General features: G+C 36.4%; 2 protein-coding genes across 3 annotated transcripts in view; one reads left to right on the top strand and one right to left on the bottom strand.

The window, feature by feature from the left end:
• Positions 1-110: 110 nt before the first annotated feature.
• Positions 111-26,558, bottom strand: LOC112045435 (uncharacterized). 2 transcript variants are annotated; one of them, XM_052888949.1, is made up of 5 exons: positions 26,423-26,558; positions 8,484-8,677; positions 6,843-7,157; positions 4,224-4,973; positions 111-3,480 (listed from the first exon to the last, which is right to left on the bottom strand). In XM_052888949.1, the coding sequence occupies exons 2-5, from the start codon at positions 8,661-8,663 to the stop codon at positions 3,262-3,264; spliced, it is 1,464 nt and encodes a 487-aa protein (XP_052744909.1). In that variant the 5' UTR covers positions 8,664-8,677; positions 26,423-26,558; the 3' UTR covers positions 111-3,261. The 2 variants fall into 2 exon arrangements, with proteins under 2 accessions (XP_052744909.1, XP_052744908.1); XM_052888948.1 differs by lacking the exon at positions 26,423-26,558 and adding an exon at positions 9,658-9,879.
• Positions 10,778-26,622, top strand: part of LOC112045434 (disintegrin and metalloproteinase domain-containing protein 12) — a 91,649-nt gene continuing 75,804 nt past the window's right edge. The window contains exon 1 of the mRNA XM_024081601.2: positions 10,778-11,030. Coding sequence (XP_023937369.2) covers positions 10,916-11,030 — 115 coding nt within the window. The 5' untranslated portion in view covers positions 10,778-10,915. The remainder of the gene's footprint in view (positions 11,031-26,622) is intronic.

Genomic DNA, 26,622 nt, shown 5'->3' with positions numbered 1-26,622 from the left:
GTACTACATAAAGTTTTAGTATGAGTTCAAAGAACCTCGTACCGCAACAGAGGAAAGTGCAGAAAAATCAGTGAATACGATTTCCACTCGTGGACTGCTGAAATAATTAATTCTGTTATATACTAAAATAACTTTATTGATAGAATTTAATAAACATTTAAACAATAGACAATAATTCAAAATTGGATAATTAGCAAAAAATTAAAATTATTTTAAAGGATTAACAATTTAAAATTAGAATAATTGTTGTTTAAACTTAATATGATTAATTTTCAACTTACAATTAAAAAAAAACGAAAATAAACTTAGGTCCTGTACACACAAACAATTTATTTGCCAGTAGAAAAAACGTCAGGAATATATTTTTTTTACTAATTGAGCTCGACTCTCCTGAATATCATGAAGAACCATACCCTGTAGCTAAGTGGCACGTCGATTCTCTTTCTACGATCGCAAACGCTTCGAAAACTAGAAAAATGTATGGGAACGACATTTGCTATCGACAGGTCACGTGATCAAGATCTGTCATTCCCATACATTTTTCTAGTTTTCGAAGCGTTAGCGATTGTAGAAAGAGAATCGACGTGCCACATGGCTACAAGGCATGTCTCCCTAGACGTTAGACGCTTCTTGATATATTAATATTATAATCACAATCTAATATATAAAATTCTCGTGTCGCGGTGTTCGAACTTGAACTCCTCCGAAACGGCTCGACCGATTTTTGTGATCCTTAGCGTGATTGTCGGCCAGGGTGGAGAATCGGCCAACATCTATTTTTCATCCCCCTAAATGTTAAGGGTAGTCCACCCCTAAATTTTTTTTTTTATTTTTTAGGCAAAATTTTTTGTTTTTATTTTTTTATGACACAGCATACAAAAATACATACAACCCTAAATTTTCACCCCTCTACGATCAACCCTTATATTTTATTTGTTAATTAAAAACTATAATTTTTTTTGGTAAATTTTTTTTTTATTTTTTGATGACTTACAATAAAAAATCTCATAATACTTTAAATTTTTCACCCCTCTACGATCAACCCCTATAGGGTAGGGGTAGGGTAGCGGTAGTTGAAAGTTTACATCGAGTTTCACGCGGACGAAGTCGCGGGCATCCGCTAGTATTACAATATTTTTTTACACTATTCATTGAGTGTGTACATGACCTAATAATATAAAATTAGAATGATTATTTGAACTTACAACTAATAATAAAGGCAAAAGACTTACAAAGACGATTGAGTCAATGAACCTACTTTGTATCTATTCTCACTATAACATCACATTATAATAGGTAGTTCTTCTATTCCCAGAAGACGATTTGAATGTAGTATTAAGTTAACGTTACTAACGCGTTTTATGTATGTTACATAACGCCTGCCACACACGATCAAGTCAATGTCAAGGCAGTGAAATAAAAAATGGATAGTCATGGTAGTAGTATCGATATTTTGTTCACAGCCAACATCACTAAGCGTCATACTTGATATTAACTTGATTGTGTGTGGGTGGCGTAAAGAATCACGTTTCTAAATTATTTGCCATCGAAACTCGTTTAACTAAAAACGGTTGAATAACAACTACAACAACATAGGTACTATGCTTGTTTACAAGTTTTAATAGACTACAAGCCCTTGAACAAAAACTACATGTGAAATGAACCAACGTGAATAACGCTTAGAAGGCTGTTACTATATCAGAAAATAACTCTCGAGCACTATTCCGTAATTCCTGAGCGGTACAGGTGAGTACGCGAATGAAGAGTAAGGCTTGCGACTCTTATCTTTCGACTCTTGCGCTGGAAATATGTACGGCGTTTATGGGTAAAGTATCTGTATATGTGTACAAAAGGAATTGCACAAATGCCGTAATAAATGACCTATTTTGCTTCTAAATTGTCGACATTTAAAAAATTGTTCGGAGTTCCGGCACCACCATTTTAGTACGGCACTAGGATTTACAACATTTATTTTTAATCATCCATAACACTATAACAAAGCCGTACATTAATAATTAGTCGTAATTCATCATTTGTACCTGAGAAATTCCATTCACTCGCGTACTCACCTGTACCGCTCAGAAATGGCATAGTGCTCAGAGTTATTTTCTGATATAGTAACAACCTTCTAAGCGTTATTCACGTTGGTTCATTTCACAGGTATTTTTTTCAAGGGCTTGTAGTCTATAATGCTCCTTCGATTTTTACACAACAACAAACGCTCGTCTTACTATTACATCTGGTCAAATTGTCTTCCCAGATACTATAATTACACAATCAGGTATTTTTTGGTCAAATATCACATAAAAATAATGTTTTTGGTAAACTTATAACTATAACACATATTACTGTACCTACTTTCTCCAAACACTTTCTTTAAATTATCTAAAAATATTAATTTGTACTGAATAATGTTTGAATACAAAATTAAGTACTCATTAATACAATAATCTTTTTTTTTATGAAAAACGAAAGTCTTGAAAATAAAAAAAACAAAGCTACCGAAAAGTATCTTATATGATGTAAGTAATAATTAGAAAATGCTATATTATTGATATTTTGAAGATTAAATAAAAGTGATGGAAAGCCAACGAATTTTTTTAACACAAAAATAAAGAAAACAATTATCTGTTGTCCATAAAAAATTAATATTATTACAAAAATATTATCTTTTTACTTAAATGAAAAATAATCATAAAGCAATTTCAGTTAGTAAATAATCAAACACCAACTTAAAAAAAAACTTAACTCTATTTGAACTACTCAAAAAAAATATCTTTAATTTTATGTAGGTATTGTATATGGCAAAAGTAAAGACATGAAAGTGATAATCAGGAATGACATTCAACAATCAAAATCTGGATATACCTACCTACCTAAAACCCCGTCATAAGAATTTTTAAAAATATATTACTTTCAAAAATAATAATAATCAATCTTCTGATTTTTGTAATCAAAGAAAACATCTTAAACTAAGTATTGTCAGCAAAAGTATAGACATGAAAGTGATTAATCAAAATTAGCGTCAGTAATCAAAATCTAGGCAAAGGCTTACTAATAAAAATAACAAATTCTTCTGGTATTGGTACTGAAAAAAATATCTTAAATTATAAGTACTTAAGTGATAATCAAAGTCAGAGTCAGTAATCAAAATCTCTAAATACACTTTTACTAGTAAAAAATTAATCAATTTTTCTGATTGTTGTACTGAAAAAAAGTATTATTAATGGCATGAAAGTGATAACCAAAAATTTTCAGTAATCAAAATCTGCCAAAGGCACCACCTAGAAACATTCGAGCAAGGATTTCATTGTGTCTGTCCTCCTCATGTTCTCTGATGGCTGGTAGATATTTTATCAGGCGTACTTTTGCTGAATATTTCTTTTCACCATGATTGAAAGACTTTAGATGGTTCTTCAGCCCTGAAATGCTGGATTCAATGAAGTTGCAAAAGCCACAGTGGTACAACCCTGGCCGGACCTGCAAATGTAAAGTTTATGACAACATATGATAATAATATGTATAATATAGTACAGCATACAATGAAATGTGTGGGCCAATAGTGAATTGAAACTAGAACCATTCAACGGACTAATGACTAAGGGTTGTTAATATTGCAATCAATTACTTTGCTAATGGTTTGAATATATTGATTTTTATGATACATTCGGGTAAATAAGGTCAAAGTTAACTTATTTATACCTACATAAAAAGCAAAGATTATCTGGATATTTGCACAATAAATAAGATTATAAAATTTCAAAATCTATTAAAAATCTTTCGTAATTAGATGAAAATTCATACAGTTTTAGCTGCCTTACATTAAATGTGCTAAATAAATGAAGTATAAACATAAACACACAAATAACATAAATAAGATAAATAATTTTGTTTGAATGTCCATACAAATCAACGACGTCATTAGTTCGTACCATTTTGTATGGAGCGTTATTCAGGGATCCGCGGCAGCGCCGCAAATCTGACCCTTTAAATCCCTGTAGCTCCGAAAGTAATGATCGCAGATACCGTTACTTTTACAAAATTGCTTTACTATTAGCATACTCTTAATTTATATACAATTTAAAAAACTGCCATCATCCTTATTGCTTTTAGCAGCCATTTCAATAAATGCATACGTGGTTTAATGATCAGTCTACTAGGCATTTTATTTGCAAACAAATTCAACCTAGCTAAGATAAATATACACATATTGAGTAACTTACCTCTCTCACAAACTCGGTACTAAATCCTATGAGAAGAGATGCTATTTGCATGGCTTGCACGTGTTTCCAATGTAGAATGTGCTTTGGAAATTCATTACGTTCCATAGATACCTCACATAACTGACATCTAACTTTGGCACCATGCTTGCTCAAAGTGTGATAACTGTCAAAGGTCACACAAAATTGTTCATTAATAACAACATCATGCTCGAATATGTTACGAACTGTTGTTTCATTTTTGAAAAATTGAACAAATGGAACTTTTTCAACAAACTCGTCCACTGTTCCTGTAGCTTTTTGTTTATGTGATTCTTCTGAAACATGCTCCTTAAGTCTTGCTAATGTCGATGAAATTTTTACATTGCAAACATTACAATATGTGCTGTTGCGCTTGTATTTTAGATTATTTTCTTTAGCAAACTTCATTGCACTTCTCAACGCTTCTTCTGGTGAAAGTACACTTTCATCCTTTTCCATGGGCTCGTCTTTTGTATCTAACTTTCCATTATTTTCTTCTGCTTTCTCATTATTATTGTTTTTGTCTCCATTTTCTACAGGAGTCGGTCCAGTCTCAATTGGTTTAGCCACTTTTGCTTTCTCTGTGTGTTTTGTTTTAATTTGATGGTTAGCCAAGTTTTCCTTGCACTTAACATAATTAGTTACATGTTCAGAATCATCTGCATGAGATTCTTTTGAATCAACTGTGATCAAACTGTTGCAGATCAAGCAATTCAAAAATTCATCATCCACCTTGAAATAAAAATGAATGTGTTATTTTAAAATGATTAGGAAGAGAATGTGATTCAGCAGATTGCTGAATTGATATGCTAACGTAAACATATGGATTATGAAAATTTTTATCATCACCATTATATTGGTGCAATTTTTCATTTTGTTTAATGATAATTTTATTGCAGAACATAGCAACTTTAAAAGTTGGGCCTTCTTCCCAATAATGGTTCTGAATTGAACTTTTTCATGTAAGAAATCAGGTTTTGTTTATAACAATTATTAATTTAAATATTTTTGGGACAATAACTAAGTATGACTTTCGATACTAATACTAATACTTTCGATAAGTATTTTACTTGGGCACCCCAGGTAAGTGAGGTCAGTAGGAAGGTGTTTGCATCTATAGGGTCACTTCGAAGATTAAGAAATTTCCTTCCAGTATCTACTAAAATTGCGCTTGCACAATCACTCCTATTACCAATTCTCGATTATGCTGACACGTGTTATCTTAATTTGAGTGAGGAACTGCTTGATAAGCTTGAGCGCATTCAGAACATTTGTATAAGATTCATATTTGGACTTCGCAAATATGATCATATTTCCGAATTTCGCGATAAACTCAAGTGGCCTTCAATTCGCCTTCGCAGGAATACTCACATTCTTTTTATTTTATATAACGTCCTTTTTAACCCTACTACTCCCCCATATCTAAAGGAGCGATTTAACTTTCTCAGTGATTCTCATTGTCGCTCACTTCGATCTGAGGATAATTTCATTCTAAAAATTCCTTCCCATAATACTTCCTATTATTCTAAATCATTCTCTGTAAAAGCTGCTCGAGTCTGGAATTCCTTACCTCTCGAGGCTCGGCGTGCGCAATCTCTAGCTTCTTTCAAACAACTGGTAAATATGCACTTCTTTCCTCCTTGACCTTTTTATCTTTCCGTATTTATTTTCGTTTAAATGATTTTATTTATTTGTTCATGTTTAAAAAATTGTTGATGTTGTCTTGTTTCTTACTTTTTACATCTAAATTATTTAAGTAAAATTTTCGTATGTATGCTTATGTTATATATATATTTATTTGTATGTATCCTTATTTATGTAGGAATATATGTAATTGTTGATAGGTATGTATGTATATTCGTATGTGTTCATATATATATATATATAAATATATTGATTTTGATTTAATATATTATTATCTAAGTGTAATATATCTTCTACTTCTCTTTTTATGTGTACACCCGTCTTTATGCATTATTCCTTGTATTTATTTTCTCTTTTTTCGATTGGTTGTCTGGAAGAGATCGCTCATTAGCGATAAGGCCGCCAATTGTACATTAGTTTTTAAGTTAATTTCTTGTCTGTTATTATTATTTTTGGTGTACAATAAAGTATATTTCATTCATTCATTTCATTCATTCATTTCATTTCATTCATTCATTCATTCATTCATTATGACATGTATTTGTAACAGACAGTATTTTGGCATTGTTTTTGGATCGCATCACATAATATATATACTATAGTTTATTTTTTGGTAAATATAGCTTGTTTATCTAAAACACGTGACGTAATAGCCCAGTGGATATGACCTCTGCCTTCGATTCGGAGGGCGCAGGTTTGAATCTGGCCCAGGGCATGCTCCTCCAATCCAATGTTTCAGTTATGTCCATTTTAAGACATTAAATATCACATGTCACAAACCGTGAAGGAAAAACATCATGAGAAAACCTGCATACATGAGAGTTTTAGGCCTAACCCCTCTCATTCCGAGAGGAGACTAGTGCTCAGTAATAAGTTGTTACAGGTTGTTAATGATAATGATCATGACACAGACAAACTTACCCAATTAAAAAAAAATATATTAAACAAAATTCATACCTTGCGGTAAACAAATCTGTCCCTCTTGAGTTCCAATTTACTTTGTATCACATTCAGAATATGGGCTGATTCCTTGGCATGGTCAGTTTCAACGGAGAACTCCACATTACAAACAAGGCAGGATTCTTTGTTCAATCCGCTCCATGCTTGTTTTTCTATCAGTATATCATCAAAAGCGACCAACCCTTCATCAAGTTCTCTTACCAGTTGAGAAGTTCTGTTAGTAGCATGGGTAGTATTGCCTACATGGATGCCAACTTTTGACGATGTTTGTATCAACATGTTGCAAGGCTCACAGTAGTACCCTGCTTTGACCTACAAAATAAATATGTATACTCTTTAATGCCGCAACTACTTAACCGATTTAGCTGAAATTTGGAATGGAAATAGATTTTACTCTAGATTAACACATAGGCTACTTTTCATCCCAGAAAACTCCATGGTTCCTGAGGGATTTGTGTAAAACTATATTTCACATAGTTTTATATAAAAACATTTACTATTACTTCATAACACCTAAACTATACAATTTATTTGTATAGTTCAGGTGAAGGCACCAATGATGGAAACTTTACCAGTTTTATATAAAAATATGTTGTCTTGTTAATATCTGAGAAAGCTTTATTTGTTAAGCAATATGAATAAGACAGTGAAGACTTTACCAAACAATATATGTAATTAAATAATATAATCTGTATCTATACTTATAATAAATCTGTACAGAGGTCAATTCTGTACATGAAATATATTTCCAAAATAACTAGCAGGGGGTGAGTAGTGATTGATACTGATGCCAAAAATGCAATCAGTAACATTTTTGTCTGTCTGTATGTTTGTTACAGAAACAAAATCTACTTGACGGTTTTTAACGAAACTTGGTACAATAGGGATGATGACAGTTTTTTAAATTGTATATAAATTAAGAGTATACTAATAGTAAAGCAATTTTGTAAAAGGAACAAGGTATCTGCGATCATTACTTTCGGAGCTACAGGGGTTTAAAGGGTCAGATTTGCGGCGCTGCCGCGGATCCCTGAAGAACGCCCCATACAAAATGGCTTGAAAAAATGACGTCATAGGCAATGTAATGATCGTTAGATTTGTATGCGCGTTCAAACAAAATTACTAATATCTTTGTTATTTGTGCGTTTATCTTTATAGTTCATATATTAAAAAATGTCACATTTAATGTAAGGAAGCTAAAACTGTATGAATTTTCATCTAATTTCGATAAAAAAAATTTAATAGTTTTTGAAATTTTATAATTTGATTTATTTTGCAAATATCCAGACAATCTTTACTTTTTATGTATAAATTAGTTAACATTGATCCTATTTACCCGAATGTATCATAAAAATCAATATATTCAAACCTAGTCATCATCCCCATTATTCTTCATACTCCTGGGCAGGTTATAGTATACACACTACGATCAATAGGAGCAGAGCAGTGAAGGGAAATGTTGGGAAAACAGGAGAAGTTACTCTATTTTTACAGCGATACTACTGTAAGGGCTGGATTAAAGAGGTCTAAGGGCGGACGAAGACGCGGGCGTCCGCTAGTTTTAATAAATTATTATCTTTGTTAAGTTCTTAATACTTTTAACATTTTTACATACAGGTCCTATTAAAAAAATTATACCTTTCGGATGTGGTCATCTTTATATTTCTCTACGTAAACTGAAGACTCCAACTTTTCAGTGTGTTCAACATGAGTGATGTGACCAGGCAGATCAGTTCTTGTGATGTATTTTTCACAAAGCAGACAAAAGGAACCTGCAACGCCAGTGAGGACACCGTTCTCGTGAAACTGTGACCCCATGGTAGAGGATAAATCTGTAACAATAAACATTTAAATTAATTAAAACAAAGCTGCAATGAAACCAATTTGGCAATTCGGAATAAAACTTTGGGGATCCGGTTGTGATTCCAGTATCTTGATAATACAAAGAGCTGGGGATTACATATCAAGCAAATGTGCAAACCACCATGGTTCATTAAGAATGAGAGATCCACGAGTATTTTGACAGCCTCTGTGGCGCAGTGGTATGCAAGACGGAGGTCCTGGGTTCGATTGAGGTTTTCTTAATTAGTCCAGCTCTGGCTGGTGGGAGGCTTTGGCCGTGGTTAGTTACCACCCTACCGACAAAGACGTACCGCCAAGCGATTTAGCGTTCCGGTATGATGTCGTGTTAGCCCAGTGGATATGACATTGGGCCAATTCCGGAGGGTGTGGGTTCGAATCCGGTCCGGGGCATGCACCTTCAACTTTACAGTTGTGTGCATTTTAAGAAATTAAATATCACGTGTCTCAATCGGTGAAGGAAAACATCGTGAGGAAACCTGCATACCAGAGAATTATCATAATTCTCTGCGTGTGTGAAGTCTGCCAATCCGCATTGGGCCAGCGTGGTGGACTTTTGGCCTATCCCCTCTCATTCTAAGAGGAGACTCGAGCTCAGCAGTGAGCCGAATATTGGTTATACCTTTGATATATATAATCAAAGGGTTATACTTAATAAACGTCTCGTCTAGAATCGAAGTTACAGTTAGGCGCGCCGCGCGACGTGGGCGCGTAGCCACGACCGAAAAGCTTCCCAGTTCCCACGCCCACCAAGCCACAGTCACACCTAGACCAATTAAGAAAACCTCCATCGGCCTAGGCGGGGATCGAACCCAGGACCGCCCATCTTATCAATCCACCGCGCATGTGTACCACTGCGCCACAGTGGCCGTAAACTGATATCTTTCAAAAAAAGATTCTGCATCAAATAGGGTAAAGATACTATATATATATATATAATACATCTACTTACGTGATGTGGATCAAATTACGAGCCACGAGGTCTAACTGTAAACTGTGGATTGGATTGGATTTTTTGAAATTTGAAATTTGTACAAAAAACTGTCAAAATATAAAATTCGAAACACGAAAGAACTTCACGCAGTGCAGCCTGATGGATACAAAATAGCAATAGACATTGAGAAAATGTTGTTTTGTTGGTGACTGGTGTTTCAAATTTGAATCAATAGCCAATCACGATGTGATAATAATGCATTTAGAGCCATCAGCCAATAGAAAACTGGATGATGCAATTCTACAGTGGTTTACAACGGAAATTCTGGCTAAACATTAAAATGCATTTTAAATTCCCCACCATAGACAATATAATGGATGCCTTCAAAAATACTATATTATTAATCTGTGAAGGCGTTTAGTGTATTATTTTAAAAAGAAGATAGATAGATGTGCAATTTATTAAGCCGTTTGTGGGTGTATGTTTGAGTTCACCAAGCTGCGATTTGTTGTAGCTCAAAATAGCTACAGTCCACGTCGGTACAACGGTAAAATTAACAATGTCAATGTCAAATGACAAGCTGACAATAAAATGTCAACTGTCAATTTAGTTTGCCAAGTGTAGCCGTCAAGCAAATGTCAAAAACAGGGTTCCCAACTTAGGGGTTTTCCCCCCAGATTTAGGGGGCAAATAAGTGAAATGGGATTTTTTTAGGGGTCTGAAATTTTTAGGGGTATTTTCAGGGATTTTTTGACTCTTTATTATTAATTTATTATTAATTAATTAATTGATGATAATTTTAATATTTCTTTCTTGGCCTAGCGACTTATACCGACATAATACGTTATTCTACAACTACTCTGAGGCAATTGGAAGCAATTTTCATCGAATAAAAAAAATTGGTAAATTTGTTCATTGTCAACATGTATGATTTCAAAAAATCTGAATCTTCAGATAAAGACGTAGTATTTTGTCTGTATTAAATATAGACTTTTGAAACATATGACAGCATATTATTTCTAAATTATTATGAATTTATATTTTTTAGGGGGACAACTCAATAATTAAGGCGTTTTTAGGGGTTTTTGACACCAACTTTAGGGATAAATATTTTGGAGAGTTGGTAACACTGGTCAAAAAGATTCAGTTTAATTTTGGTCGGCGTCATGAATTTTGTGTTGTGCATTGTTGTTGTAGAAAACGAACTGTTGAACTAATTTTTCTTTTTATTTTGCATAAATTTGTATCACAAATGGTAAAGTAGCTGCAGTGTGAAATGTTGCAAAGAATCTTGAAGATTAAAATGTTAGTGCATGGTGACTGTGTATGGTGGATTGTGTTAAGCTTGTTTCTCTTGTCCCTGACAAAGGATATCGGAGCCCAGCGAATAAGTAAGTCAAAGTTTAATTCGATTGTTTAGAGCGCTCAAGTCTGGAAAGGGCTACAAACTAAGGCTGTATAACCAGTAATTAAGATTGTGAGTAATAATAGAATTATATTGTGTCAAAAAACCATCAAAATGTCAAGTCAAATTAGTATAAGGTCAGTTTATTTTTTAAATTCTCTTAATACAGATGAAACAATGTATAAACTTTGCTCAAGATAATGTAAAAATGTGGCTAAATTAGAGAATAGCATTACCAACCTATTTTAAGGACAAAAAATACAACTTCTATTTGTTTGGGCTAAATTTTTTATTTTATGGAATTCAGTAGCAGGTTATTAGGCAAGTTAGGAAGTTGGTGGTGTTAGGTGTCCCATGCTGCATAGGGCATGCTTAGCCATTGGTCCCAGTATTGCCAGCGACACACCATCTAATAAGCCTTGCAGTGCTAAGGGCTTGACATCCAATAAAACTGATTGTGTGTTCGTCATTCTCTGCTTGATGTCAGGCACATCCCAACCAACGCATGCACAGTAACAGCCTCCGTTGTGCTGTGGTATGAGGAGTGGATTTACAAGAGGTTCTGGGTTCAATTCCCAACTGGACTTATTGAGGTTTACTTAACTGATCTAGGTCTGGCTGATGAGAGGTTTTGGCAATTGGCCACTTACCACCATACCAGCAAAGACATACCGCCAAGAGATTTAGTGTACCGTTAGGATGTTGTATAGAAACAAAAAGTGGTGTGGATTTTCATCCTCCTCTTAACAATTTAACCTGCTTCCATCTTGGATTGCATCATCACTTACCATCAGGTGAGATTGTTGTCAAGGGATAAATTGTAAAGAATACAAAAATACACAATCAGTTTTATAGGACGTCAAGCCCTTAGAGCTGCAGACATGTGGGCTTATTGGATGGTGTGTGGCTAGCATATTATTATTATCAAGCAATCCTTAACCACCTTAAGTCTGCCATTGGATCAGCTTCCATAACTTTCACACAGGAATAAATTGTAACAATTTTAACATGAGCCATGATAGCTCAGTGAATGTGACCTCTGCCTCAGATTTTGTGGGTTTGAATCCAGTCTGGTTTAAGAAATTAAATATACATGTGTCTCAAATGGTGAAGGAAAAACATTGTGAGGAAACCTGCATACCAGAGAATTTTCTTGATTCTCTGCGTGTGTGAAGTCTGCCAATCCGCATTGGGCCAGCATGGTGGACTATTGGCCTAACCCTTCTCATTCTGTAAGGAGATTTAAGCTCAGCAGTGAGCCAAATATGGGTTGACAAAAAAGTGAGTGTGTTCATGGAGATGATGAACTGGTATCATTAACAAGGACATCAAACAAGTTGCAGAGAGTCGCTGGACTGCAGTTGGCTCAGGACTATGGTGCTATCAATTGAATAGCTTAGTAAGATGGTTATGTGGTTAGTCTGTATGCCGTAGAAGTACATGCGAGAGGATTACCAGCAAAATCTTTCTATAACTCGCCTCTCTAGAACTAACAGATGGCGTAGCTAGGTAAGCAAGGGGCAATACTTATTATAACGGCATTAGAAAAGTAACTACAGAACATACTTAAATTAGAAACTGAATGAGAACTGAGTCCGGTCAGACACTCTCTAGCCCTTTTAATAGACACTGCAAAGCAAGGGGGATCTTCCATTTAAAGTCATACCCACACTTTTACCCACAATTTTACGATCATTACATAATCTAAATCCAAACTATACTGCTGAAACAAAAATGTAGCTAGTGAAATTCGTTATTTGATATTTTCTCATTATTGGATGAAATGTTTATCAAACTAATAGACAGGTCTATATGTAGATCTACATGACGTATGAACTATACAGCTGTGTACGTACTTAGGTTTAGATAAGTTTGTAAAATAGTGGTAAAAAAATAAGAAACCATGGCTGAGTTTGTTGTGGGCTCTTAGACCAAGGTGCTTTTGGAACCTTCGTAACTTTAATTTTAAGTTTTCGACTATTATTAATTTAAATTAGCATTAATTTAAATTAAATTATGAACTCGACCTTACAAAAGTGCTTGTAAACAAAGCCTAATTGAAATAAATTAATTTTGATTTTGATTTTATGGGTCGTCATTCTAGCACCTTGAAACCCTAACATCCATCAATACTTCGAACTATGTACCCCGTTCAACTTTGCGACTCCTTGATCTATGTCAGTAATTTGGTTCTTCTACAGATCTCCTCATTACTGATTGAATCACGCAGAGATGCACCGACCATAGTATAGATCATTGATTCCCAAAGTGGTCCAGGTGGACCCCCAAGGGTCTACAAAATACTCGGCGGGGGTCTACGTTGATGTGACATAAAAATGGGAGTTGATGATACTTAAGTGGGCGTCCACGAGAATCGAACCGAAACTCAAAAAAAAATTTGTTTCATACCGAATGAGGATTTTTCAAAGAAAATTATGGGTAATTGCTTCCTGGTGGTTGTGACTAGATATCAAAAATTAAAGTTGGCCGAAATGACTTTTTGCCTGAACAATTTTACTTTTTATCGTACACTCACTGCACAATCAATTAATTAAGTAATACATTTTCACTATTTATTTTTAAACTGTTATTTTGTCGTGGCTATTAAATCAGCTAATCAAATTTTTTGTCGAGTTTCGGATATAAATTGAACTGGTTCCGGTGGGTTCAATTTGAAAGTGGTCGATGATGAAAAAAGTTTGGGAACCTCTGGTATACATTATATTTTTGTAAGGAAAAATAATTAATATGACAGGACAACGTTTGCCTGGGTCAAATGGTAGTAGAAAATTATAGCATTGAATAGGTAGCTCGTGTTAAGTAGTGCATAATTAACTGGGCATGGTAAAAGCGGTATCAGCGGACGTCCGTTTGCCGCGTCGGCCATTGCGTTGACCCTCATTATAATGTCAGTATTAGATGCTATACATGCATGTATAGCATCAATGTATATATCTACATTGATGCATTGGATAGGTGAGCGTGTATTATGAATATTATTTAAACGGGTACATACCACGAGATTTTAAATGTCGATATTTCCAGTTGCATGGATCGTGGTCACGACGGGACTGAAGTTGCGAGATGCGAAGTTGACATCAGCTGTTAGGGGCAGAATCGATCTACCCTCTTTGTAGTTCTTTTTCTTTTTTCAACAACCTCGCGTTTTTGGCTGTTTACAAACCACACTCGCGACATCGCATTTGTTATTAGGCGTTTCGCGGCGCCCTCTTGGTTTGCACAATTCTATCACCGGGTTTCACTCGCTGGCTAGTTTGAAACCATCTTCCCGATAGAAATTGTTGTATTTTCGAATTTCAATGGCTTCTCGAACTACTCGGTTCAGGTTAGGCCAATAGTCCACCGTCACGATGTTTTCCTTCACAGTTTGGGACACGTGATATTTAATTTTTTAAATTGCACACAACTGCAAAGTTGGAGGTGCATGCCCCGGACCGGATTCGAACTCAGAGAAGAAGGCAGAGGTCATATCCACTGGGCTAACAGGCTCTATCAGTTAAGTAAAACGTTGTGTATACTGTCAATCACATAGCAGCATACCTTAAAAAGGTTTCTCAGTATACTCCTTTTGGAAAGGAAGTAACTATCAGATCGAATGTAGCTTGGTTTGGCAGTCAGATGAGGAAGTGATAAAATAATTAATATTTATGCTTTAATAAACATTATTTTATAATAATGGTTGTCCCTTTCTTGGATTGGCATTTCCTGTGATTGCATTGCTATACATGGGAATCTATTGGCGATATTTATACAAAAGAATTGTGACAAGAAAAGTGACAAACGCCTGTCTATTGTAACCCGTTATAATTCAAGATCCCATTCGCCCCAGACTTAGTGATTTTAGGAAAGATGAAATTTTTAGGATCGGTATAACATAAACATTATAAATAAAGAAAGAAGTGGATAATCGCTAAGCAAGTATAAGCAAGTAACTTAGAATTTAACAAAGCTAAAACTCACGTGATACGTCTGAGTATGCGTAACTAGTTTCGAACCCATACGGGGCTCTTGTATGGGTTCGAAACTAGTTACGAGCTAGTCCTAGTCATGAGCTAGTTCTTGCATCGCGGCGCGATCCAAAATGCTTATAGCAAGATAGCAAGAGCAAGGAAAGATTGCTTAAGACATCAAGCTACCTTAATCTGGCACTGGTTTGGACAATGGATATGACCTCTGCCTTCGATTCGGAGAGCGTAGGTTCGAATCCGACCCGGGGCTATGCATTTTTAGAAATTAAATATTTCGTCTCTGAAAGGGTGAAGGAAATCGTGAGGAAACCTGAAAATTTTCTTAATTCTCTACGTGTGTGAAGTTTGCCAATTCTCATTTAGCTAATCTGAGAGGAGACTTGTGCTCATCAGTGAGCCGAATATGTGTTTGTTAAACCAAACAACTAGCCGTTAGTTTAATTTTGATGCGTATCACGAGGCGTATTCCGCAGAAGCTTAGAAACGTCGATGCAATTAGCATATAGTAGCTGTGAGTCAATACATCCGTCCGACGGAAATCGATCCATTCGGTCGTGATTCACAACAATCATGGACACCCGACTAGCTCTAGCATTCGGCTTTGCGTGCTTTGAAGGTGTCTCGTAAGTTTGTTTTTAAAGTCATCGATCGTAGATCGTTAGATGGGCCTCAAAGCGTCGCGGAATTGTTATTGGTTTCGCACATTGAGTACGTCATCACTCGTAACACATTTCTCTTTATTCATGTTGTGGCTTGTGTTTTTGCACTTCCAAAATGAAGGCATAATTAAGGGATTAAAATAAAGAAAACAGTAAATATTTTTTTATGTCCACGTACACTCACAGCATGCGCTTGTTACGTACTAAGTTATGATGTGCGTGCACGTCTTTGGGTAATGACATAGAATCGTGCGTTCTTTAGTGTGGAGGGCCCCATTTTTTTATATCGATGTTTAAAGAAATAAAGTGTAGAGAAAGGTATACTTGGACGATTTGGACAAGTAGAGAAGATAAGTTTAAGTAAGCATTATACAGGATGCTCGGGAGTATTTCCCATAATTTTAAGGTGTTTACACAGCAATAGACCACTTTGTGAATCACTGCCCTAGAGTTATGGGATATACTACCGAGCATCCTGTATAGTATCTATCTATTCAGTCAGTACATGAATACGAGTTGTAATCGCATACAAATGTCGCTCATCGTGTTTATTCACAGACGGTGGCTATTAGAGCTCATTTGGCTCCAAGTATACAAGTATACAATAAAAATGTGTTAACTTGAACCCGACTCGCCGCTTCGTCAACAGCTGCTTTTAGATTGGCTATTTTAACTCGACCCCTCTTGTCGTACATTTTTTTAGCTGCACAAGGTTCTCGACTTATTGGTGGTGTGCCTATTTCTGGATGTGTATTGTTGGTAGTTATGGGAAAGATGACTTCCCCGCAGCGACACGGTGCGTTTCCTCTCAATGACGTCATGTCCTATACTCGGTGGTGTGCACAAGGTTTTTAACTAGGCAAATATGCACTATAAGTAAAATTTGTACAAAGTTGAAAGTGCCGTGTTGCCAGATGACCTGCGGATCCGAGACTTGGTCGCTATGGGCCTTATTAGAAGGCTCAGAGTCACACAGCGGGCGATGAAACGAGCTATGTTTGGAGTTTCTCTGCGTGATTGAATCAGAAATGAGGAGATCCGCAGGAGAACCAAAGTCACCGACATAGCTCAACGAGTCGCGAAGCTGAAGTGGCAATGGACGGGGCACATAGTTCGAAGAGATGAATGGCGACCCCACACTTGAAAGCGCAGTGGTGGTCGCCCACAGGTGAACTGTCGACATCAAGCGAGTCGCAGGTATTCGCTGGATGTAGGCGGCTCAGTATCGTGATGTTTGGAAGTCCCTAAAAAAGAACGTCCTGCAGTGGACGTCCATCGGCTGATATGTTAATGATGATGATGAATATCCCAATGACTAATTTGTTTATAAAATAATTTGGCTTTTCAATTTCCTAAATACAGATTGCAAATTCAGCGGCTTTCATTACCTAGGTAGGTAGTAGGTACTATATGCATAGGTCAGGAAAATGCAGTTCTAAACTAAATACTTAATACAGTGACTAATTTGTTTTTAAAATGAATTGTCTCTTCAGTTTCCTCATTGTATTTTGTTGACAACTCAATTATTAATGTAACTAGTGGACGCTCGCAACTCTGCTCCCGTAAAGAAAATTGTCACATTACAAAATAGTACAGTAGTACAAGACAACGATATTTTATACTATTAGATATGTAACGTGCCTACAAAATCACCGCAAAACGTGATCCGAATTTAACTACTCCACACAGTGCACACATGGACAATTTTGTATTCACTTACGTTATATATTTATACTACTTGACACCGCGCGGTTTCACCCGCGTGGTTCTCGTTCTCGTAGGAATACAGGGATAATATATAGCCTATAGCCTTCCCCGATAAATGAGCTATCTGCCACTGAAAGAATTTTTCAAATCGGACCAGTAGTTTTTCTTTTTTTTTTAATTCTTTACAAGTTAGCCCTTGACTACAATCTCACCTGATGGTAAGCGATGATGTAATCTAAGATGGAAGCGAGCTAACTTGTTACAAGGAGGATGAAAATCCACACTCTTTTCGGTTTCTACACGACATCGTACCGGAACGCTAAATCGCTTGGCGGTACGTCTTTGTCGGGTGGGGTGTTAACTAGCCACGGCTAAAGCCTCCCACCAGCCAGTTTCTGAGATAAGCGCGTTGAAACAAACAAACTCTTCAGCTTTATAATATAGTATAGATTTTACACTTCCTGGACACACAACTCGACATTGTAGACAATATTTAGGTATTATTTAAATAACTTTCGTTGTTTATAAGACTGAATGAAATTAAGACAATTAGCCACTTATATCTCCTATATACCTCAGTTTCGACTATTGACATATCTAATAGTATATAATCTATGGTACGAGGTATAATAAAATGTCACGTTGCAAGCTGCAGTCTGCCCGGAGGCCACTTCGGATGAAACAGAGGACCTCTTGACCTCTCCCGTTTTAGAACGGCTAGAGTTACGCGAGCCCTCTCGTCTCTCGACTCTTTCAGTCCCTCCTGGCGTATGAAATTTTAAATTCATCCTTGCTGACGCTGAGAAATGGGGGTAGTTATGTACGAGTATATGTATCCTACTTCCTACTTAATATTATAAACGCGAAAGTTTGTATGGATGTTTGGATGTTTGTTACTCTTTGAAGCGATTTGGCTAAAATTTGGAATGGAAATGGATTTTACTCTGGATTAACACATATGCACATAGGCTCTTTTTATCCACAAAAAAAACATGGTTTCCCGAGATTTGCGAAAACTGATGATTTTAATGATATGAATGTTGGTTACTCTTTCACGCCTCGACTACTTAACCGAATTAGTTGAAATTTGGTATTGAGATATATTATAGCATGGATTAACACATAGGCTACTTTTTTATCCCCGAAAAATCCGTGGTTCCCGAGGGATTTGTGAAAAACTAAATTCCACGCGGACGAAGTCGCGGGCGTCCGCTAGTATATAATATTTTAGACTTGAGATTATTATTTTGTATTGCCTTATTTTCGTGCTTATGCTTATGTTATGTAATAACATATTACAAGTTATTAACAGTAATTATTTATGTTATTGTGGTCGGGAGGTATCAGTGTTGGTATAAATAAAAGAGTTTTTGATGAATTTAGCTCAGTTGTTTAGGCAGCGTAGACACCGTCACGCTGCCAGTCGCGTTAGTGATTTTTTTGCAATAACGTTTTGTGTTGTAATTATTGTTTATCATAAATTGCTTAGTGTGGGCATGTAGAACATATCGGGCGGGGAATGTGAGTGTTTATGCATTCTAAAAGGATCCTTGATTTTTAAAAGTTAACCCGGCGGGAATCGACCTGTATGAAATCTTCGCCGCTGCTACTTATAACTGTAATTAAAAGTTCTCGTTGTTTATAATGTATGTCAGTGTTATTGTCTGAGTCCTTTGACCTACGCATCGGGCACCGGTCGTAGGTACCGATCTGTGACGCACATCAATTTAACGTTTATTTCCATACAAATAAGGTTCATTTTCATGTGTCATGGTGTACAGGGTCGTAGGTACCAACCTGTGACGCAAACCAATTTAACGTTTATTTCCATACAAATAAGGTTCATTTTCATGTGTCATGGTGTACAGATAAAATCGGGAGTGCAAAACACATGCGAAAAGTTCATGCGGTTATTGTGCTCTTCGCGTTTGAAAATTGTTTAAAATTGCGATGCGAATTAATTAAACTTTATCACGAATACTGAATAACTAACTAATTAAACATGTACGGGAACTTACTCATACTAAGGTACCTACCTAATTTAAGGGGGTAGAGGGGTTTTTAAAATACTACGTTTGGTCACAGAAATTTTCACCACCCACCCTCCTAAATTTCTGTAACCAAACGTAGTATTTTTGGCTTAGACCAAGTTTTCTCAAAGGGGTAAGCGAACACTTAAAGGTTCGCCATTCGACGGCAGATTCGCGACAAGATTTACGTAATGGTGACTTGATAAGTGATACCAAGTCAGAGTTAAGTTTAAAATTGTCCAAAATTACTCCTAACATTGAGGGGGGGGGGGGGTCCCTCTTTAGTTAGTAAGGGGTTCGCTGTCACTTGGAAAAGCCGAAAATCCATGTTACTCGGTGAAGATGTAACTTTCTAATAGTGAAAGAATTAGTATATCGGTCGAGTAGCTTTCGAGTCAAACCTTAACAAACAAACAAGGAATCAAATTTTACCGGACAGTCAATTTTTACGGAGGTCCTGGTTTCGATCCCCGGCTGGGCCGACTGAGGTTTTCTTAATTGGTCCGGGTCTGGCTGGTGGGAGGCTACGACCGTTACAAGTTACCACCCTACCGACAAAGATGTACCGCCAAGCGATTAAGTGTTCCGATACAATGTCGTGTAGAAACCGAAAGGGGTGTGGATTTTCATCCTCCTACTAACAAGTTATTATTGTATGATCACTTCCCATCAGGTGAGATTGTAATCCATGGTTAACTCTTAAAAGAAAAAAAAGTAGAAGTTACTGGTGACCTGACACCTAAGTAGGGCTGCCATTTCTATGTAGATCAGGTACCAAGCGCCCATAATTCGCACGCAATGTGTCGTGGGCGGTGGGCAGGCGAAATTAATGGCCCTTTCCACTTCGCCCACGATAATGGGCCAATTAGTGATTGATATTGATTTCCATTCCCAATGTTAATGGTCGCTTATCACGACATTATGAGGGTAGCTATTAACAACATTTTTTTAATTAATATTGGATAAGGAGCCTGCGATGGCCAGATCTTTGCCATTTTTTTAATGTGAAAGTTATTTATGCCTTTTATTTTTTTCAAATGAAAAAAGGGAAAAGAGAAAAGATTTGTTTGTTTGTATGCATTGAATAGGCTTTGAAACTACTGAACCGATTTGATAAATTATTTCACTGTAGGGAAGCTAAACTTTCTCTGTGTGCTAGGCTATATGGTATGCCCGTTTTCCTACGGGAACGGGAACCACGCGGGTAAAACCTCGCGGAGTCTGCTAGTTTTTCATTAAAAAAAACATTTTTTTTTTACCCTATATAAATTGTATTTATTATCATCATCATCATGTCAGCCGATGAACGTCCACTGCAGGACATAGGCCTTTTGTAAAGACTATGTCGGTGACTATTTCTTCTGCGGGTCTCCTCATTTCTGATTCGATCACGCAGAGATACTGCTAACATAACTCGTTCCATCGCCCGCTGTGTGACTCTGAGCCTTCTTATGAGGCCCATAGTTAGCGACCAAGTCTCGGAACCATAGCTCATCGCTGGCAACACGCACTGTTCGAAGACTTAAATTGTATTAACTAGCCTTTATATGCTCAGTAAAAGTAAGTAGGTAATTATTTTTACGGTGTTTGAATTAAAACCCACCGTTACATTTGGCAGTGGGCCAGACCGTTTATCATTGCTCGTTTACTTGTCTATTGCCAGTGCATTCTCACTGGACTCGTCAAAATAAACATTGTATAGTTCAACGTACCCGGGGGTGTAGTCAATTAAACATTCGTATTACTCCCTAAGGGCAACTTTCGAGGTACTTCGTTATCAACGCATATTCGGCTCACTGCTGAGCTCAAGTCTCCTCATGAGAAGGGTTAGGCCTATAGTCCACCACGCTCAATGCGGATTAGCAGACTTCACACCGCAGAGAGTTAATGGGAAAAGGGATGATGACTAGGTTTGAATATATTGATTTTTATGATACATTCGGGTAAATAGGGTCAATGTTAACTAATTTATACATAAAAAGCAAAGATTGTCTGGATATTTGCAAAATAAATGAGATTATAAAATTTCAAAATCTATTAAAAATATTTTATCGTAATTAGATGAAAATTCATACAGTTTTAGCTTCCTTATATTAAATGTGACATTTTTTAATATATGAACTATAAGCATAAACGCACAAATATCAAAGATAATAGAATTTTGTTTGAACGCGCATACAAATCTAACGATCATTACTTTGGCTATGACGTCATTAGTTCGAGCCATTTTGTATGAGGCGTTTTTCAGGGATCCGCGGCAGCGCCGCAAATCTGACCCTTTAAATCCCTGTAGCTCCGAAAGTAATGATCGCAGATACCCTGTTCCTTTTACAAAATTGCTTTACTATTAGTATACGCTTAATTTATATACAATTTAAAAAACTGTCATCATCCCTATTCTCTGGTATGCAGGTTTCCTCACGATGTTTTACCTTCACCGATTGAGACACGTGAAATTTAATTTCTTAAAATGCACACAACTGAAAAGATGGAGGTGCATGCCCCGGACCGGATTCGAACCCATACCCTCCGGAATCGGAGGCTGAAGTTATATCCACTGGGCTCACGCATCTCTCGAGGTACTTATTATGGCGAAATTAAAAGCACATAAAATATTCACGTCAGTCCATGTGGGCTACTCCTTTAGGGTAATGAAGTCGTGGGTCGAGTAATAGAATATTGAGGTTTTGAACCAATTTCAAACAAAGAGGGAGATTATGAATTTGACGCGTATGTATTTTTTTAATGTTTGTTATATGTTATGAGGTAACTTCGTCATTTATTAACCAATATTAAAAATTCTTCCTACTGTTAGTGAGTTCAGTTAACAGCGCCAGTTAACTTTTAACGCCTCCAAAATTGACCCAAATAAGAGGTGTGTGCAAGAAAAAGAAAGGGCCGACCTCGTTGTAATTTTGTCTCATTAACCTTTTGTCGTTTCGCCGCGCCCGCCTCAACTCGCTCGCTCAGGAAACCTTATTATTCAGTTAATTGTTTGACCCTCCGGTGTTGACTTCGGTTTTACTCTTTATGTGTAGAAGACTTACGACTTTGAATTCGGTTTTGACGGCCTCCGTGGCGCAGTGGTATGCGCGGTGGATTTACAAAACGTAGGTCCTAGGTTCGAACCCCGGCTGGACCGATTGAGATTTTCTTAATTGATTCAAGCCTGATGGGAGGCTTCGGCCGTGATAAGTTACCACCCTACTGACAAAGACATACCGCCAAGCAATTTAGCGTTCCGGTACGATGTTGTGTAGTAACAAAAAATGGTGAGTGTGGATTTTCATCATCCGCCTAACAAGTTAGCCCGCTTCCATCTTTGATCTTTTTCATCATCACTTATAACATCAGGTGAGATTGTAGTCAAGGGCTAACTTGTAAATAATAAAAAAAAAGTCGGTCCATGTCTTTTTTTACTTTTTTTATTATTTACAAGTTAAAGTTAGCCCTTGACTACAATCTCACCCTATGGTAAGTGATGTTGTAATCTAAAATGGAAGCGGGCTAACTTGTTAGGAGTTTTTAACCGACTTCCAAAAAGGAGGAGGTTCTACGTTCCGCTGTATGTATGTTTTTTTTATGTATGTCCAGGGATAATTCCGTTATTTATTACATTGACGTATGACTAAGGAAGCATTTATAAAGAAAGAAAACTTATTAAATACTAGCGGACGCCTGCGACTTCGTCCGCGTGAAAGTCGATGTAAACTTTCAACTACCTCTACCCTACCCCTACCCTATCCCTACCCTTCCCCTACCCTACTCCTCCCCTAGCCCTACCCTACGTTGAAATTTTTCCTGAATTTTTTTTGCTATAAACCTCACGGAGCCCAAGACCTTTTCAACGAATGCAAAACCGTGGAAATCGTGGAGTTATAGCGTCAAGAAGAAAAACCCATTTTTTTTTATAAAAAGTATCCTATGTCCTTCTCCTGGCTCTAAACTACCTCCCTGCCAATTTCAGCTAAATCGGTTCAGCCGTTCTTGAGTTATAAGTGGAGTAACTAACACGACTTTCTTTTATATATTATATTAAATGTTCATAGCCCGACCCAGACCTAAGTCTCTAAGCGAGGACTTCTGAAGTTCCACAGACTAAATGAAACACTACGCCAACTAGTTGCAAATCAATATAACCTCCTTTTTCGGTAGTCTGTGGCATTAGCAAAGTCACGGACGTCTGCTAAATTCGTTGGCAATGAAACTTAGCTTTGCAAATAACATGCATTCCAATATGGTTATACAACTTGATAATGATAAATTATCATAATCGTACGTACGTTTGGAGGTTGTCACATGTTAATGTCTATAATCGTAACTAAATTAAAAAAAAAAAAAAAACTAAAACGAATGTTTGTTAGGCGTGAAAGCCTAAACCACTAAAAGGATTTTTAAAAAAGCTAAGTTATCATAGTGAGTAAGGTAGGCCATATTTTATCATTCTATTCCCAAGGATATTAGAACTGTGTGGGCAAGAGTTACTAAAGTTTTTAAATTTTAAAATTAAAATTTCGAAACTCCTATAACAATTTTCCAAAATTGTGCCACACCTCGTCGTTATCAACCCATATACGGCTCACTGCTGAGCTCGAGTCTCCTCTCAGAATGAGAGGGGTTAGGCCAATAGTCCACCACGCTGGCCCAATTTGGCAGACTTCACACACGCAGAGAATTAAGAAATTCTCTGGTATGCAGGTTTCCTCACGATGTTTTCCTTCACCGATTGAGACACGTGATATTTAATTTCTTAAAATGCACACAACTGAAAAGTTGGAGGTGCATGCCCCGGACCGGATTCGAACCCACACCCTCCGGAATCGGAGGCAGAGGTCATATCCACTGGGCTATCACGGCTCTTTTTACTGCCACACCTAACACACTATTGTAGTGCATGATAAAACCAAAAGTAATATCAAACATCACTATGTCATATTTTGCCCAACCTTGAAAAAAGGTGCCAGCTCAGCATTGTGCTGCATGCATGTACCATGCTAATAAGGTACGCATAGCTAGCATGTACCAAGCAAATAAGGTACGCATAGCTAGAATGTACCAAGCAAATAAGGTACGCATAGCTAGCATGTACCAAGCAAATAAGGTACGCATAGCTAGAATGTACCAAGCAAATAAGGTACGCATAGCTAGCATGTACCAAGGTACAATATTACAATATTGTGATACAAGGAGCATATTCAAGGTACTAGAATAGCTAGAGTGCTTTCGTTCACCCGCCGTAACTTTTTGATAATTTGGCCGATTTTCATGTTAACTTAATGGGGATGATGACTAGGATTGAATATATTGATTTTTATGATACATTCCGGTAAATAAGGTCAATGTTAACTAATTTATACATAAAAAGCAAAGATTGACTGGATATATGCAAAATAAATAAGATTATAAAATTTCAAAATGTACTAAAAAAATTTTATCGTAATTAGATGAAAATTTATACAGTTTTAGCTTCCTTACATTAAATGTGACATTTTTTAATATGTGAACTATAAACATAAACGCAGAAATAACAAAGATTACAACAATGAAACATCGATTCTACAGAAACAGTTGTTATAAATAAAGGCTTTAGATACAGTACAAGATCAACGATCTTGTACTTTGACAGAGGGTAAAGTCGAGCGAGGCAGGTCAATATTTAATTCGTCTGAGGCAAGCATCGATCTCCTATTAAAAAGTGGATGCACAATCAACGACCAAAAAACGAGTGCCAAACACAACTTCTTGGCACTCAATTCAAGCAGTCGCATTTGCAAATTCAACCTAAATTTGAGTGCTTAAGGTTGAATTTGCTCTGAATTTATTGAATTTATTATTTTATTGAATATTGGACTATTTTAAAAGGCGTTTAGGTATATTTTTTTTTTACCCAGTTGGTAAAGCAAAATTGACCAGTTTTTAAGTGAAATTTACATGATTGTGCGCCCTTTTATTATAAGAGGTCAATGGAGGCAAGTAACGATAAAACACCTGTCTTTGTTGCAACAAACGAAAGCCGACCTACTTACTACGAGTACGTATCGGAACTATTGAACTGTGCAATATGTGCTCAATCAATACTATGTCGATAGGCGATTTGTTGACTACTAGCGGACGCCTGCGACTTTGTCCAGAATTCTCTTCCATTTGATATTTAAAGAACGGTCTTTAATACCTACCTATTTCCTCCTCCACCTTTAAGTAAGCCGTGATATTGGCTCGTCAATCCTACTAATATTATAAACGCGAAAGTTTGTTTGGATGTTTGTTACTCTTAAACGCCGCTGCTACTGAAGCGATTTGGATAAAATTTGGAATGGAAATAGATTTTACTCTGGATTAACACATAGGCTACTTTTTATCCCGAAAAATCCATGGTTTCCCGAGATTTGCGAAAACTGATGATTTTAATGATATGAATGTTTGTTACTATTTAACGCCTTAACCGAATTAGCTGAAATTTAGTATTGAGATATGTTATAGCATGGATTAACACATAGGCTACTTTTTTATCCCGGAAAAATCCATGGTTTCCGAGGGATTTGTAAAAAACTAAATTCCACGCGGACGAATTCGCAGGCGTCCGCTAGTAGTATCATATTTAAAAATATTTATTACATGCCGATTGGTAGTTATCCAATTATTTATTTATTGCGAAAAAAATGGATGAAGAGGTTGAAATTGAGGTTGAAAGTTGGTATGGGATTTCTTAATTTTAAAAGATAAAACCATGAAACTTTATATTTAAGCACTTAATAAGACATAATTAAACATTTTTGTAATTTCGACCTGTGAGGGGATGAAATAGGGGTTGAAAGTTTATATCGATTTTCACGCGGACGAAGTCGCGGGCGTCCGCTAGTAACAAATATTTTTATAAGTGGACTTTCTACATTGACTATAATCTATAATGATAGCATACTGTTGTGATAACTTACACGATTAAATAAACAACATAAAATGCTTAAAAAGGAAACAAAAATGACATTTACTCACTCAAATTATTTTTTTGAAGATAATTTCACTATAGTGATATAACTATGAACAATATCAGCTACGCACCGACCGAAACTGGACTGAAAAATACATAATACAGTACCATAGGGCTCTTTTAAATACTTACCCTGATTGCTAATCACCCTATAGGTAATTAACGCCATTAGCTGGTGATTTACGTCGTGTTTTTTATTTATTTT

This window comes from Bicyclus anynana, chromosome 24 (assembly GCF_947172395.1).
Source record: "Bicyclus anynana chromosome 24, ilBicAnyn1.1, whole genome shotgun sequence".
NCBI lineage: Eukaryota > Metazoa > Arthropoda > Insecta > Lepidoptera > Nymphalidae > Bicyclus > Bicyclus anynana.
Note: the sequence above shows the minus strand (reverse complement) of the source record. Positions and strands in the feature narration are given on the sequence as shown.

Excerpts from the sequence above, each read along its gene's own strand:
- LOC112045435 (XM_052888949.1), bottom strand. The coding sequence starts at position 8,663 with ATGGGGTCACAGTTTCACGAGAACGGTGTCCTCACTGGCGTTGCAGGT. Across the intron at positions 7,158-8,483 it reads AAGATGACCACATCCGAAAG|GTCAAAGCAGGGTACTACTG; the intron begins GTATAATTTTTT and ends TTTATTTTGTAG. Across the intron at positions 3,481-4,223 it reads GTACCGAGTTTGTGAGAGAG|GTCCGGCCAGGGTTGTACCA; the intron begins GTAAGTTACTCA and ends TTACATTTGCAG.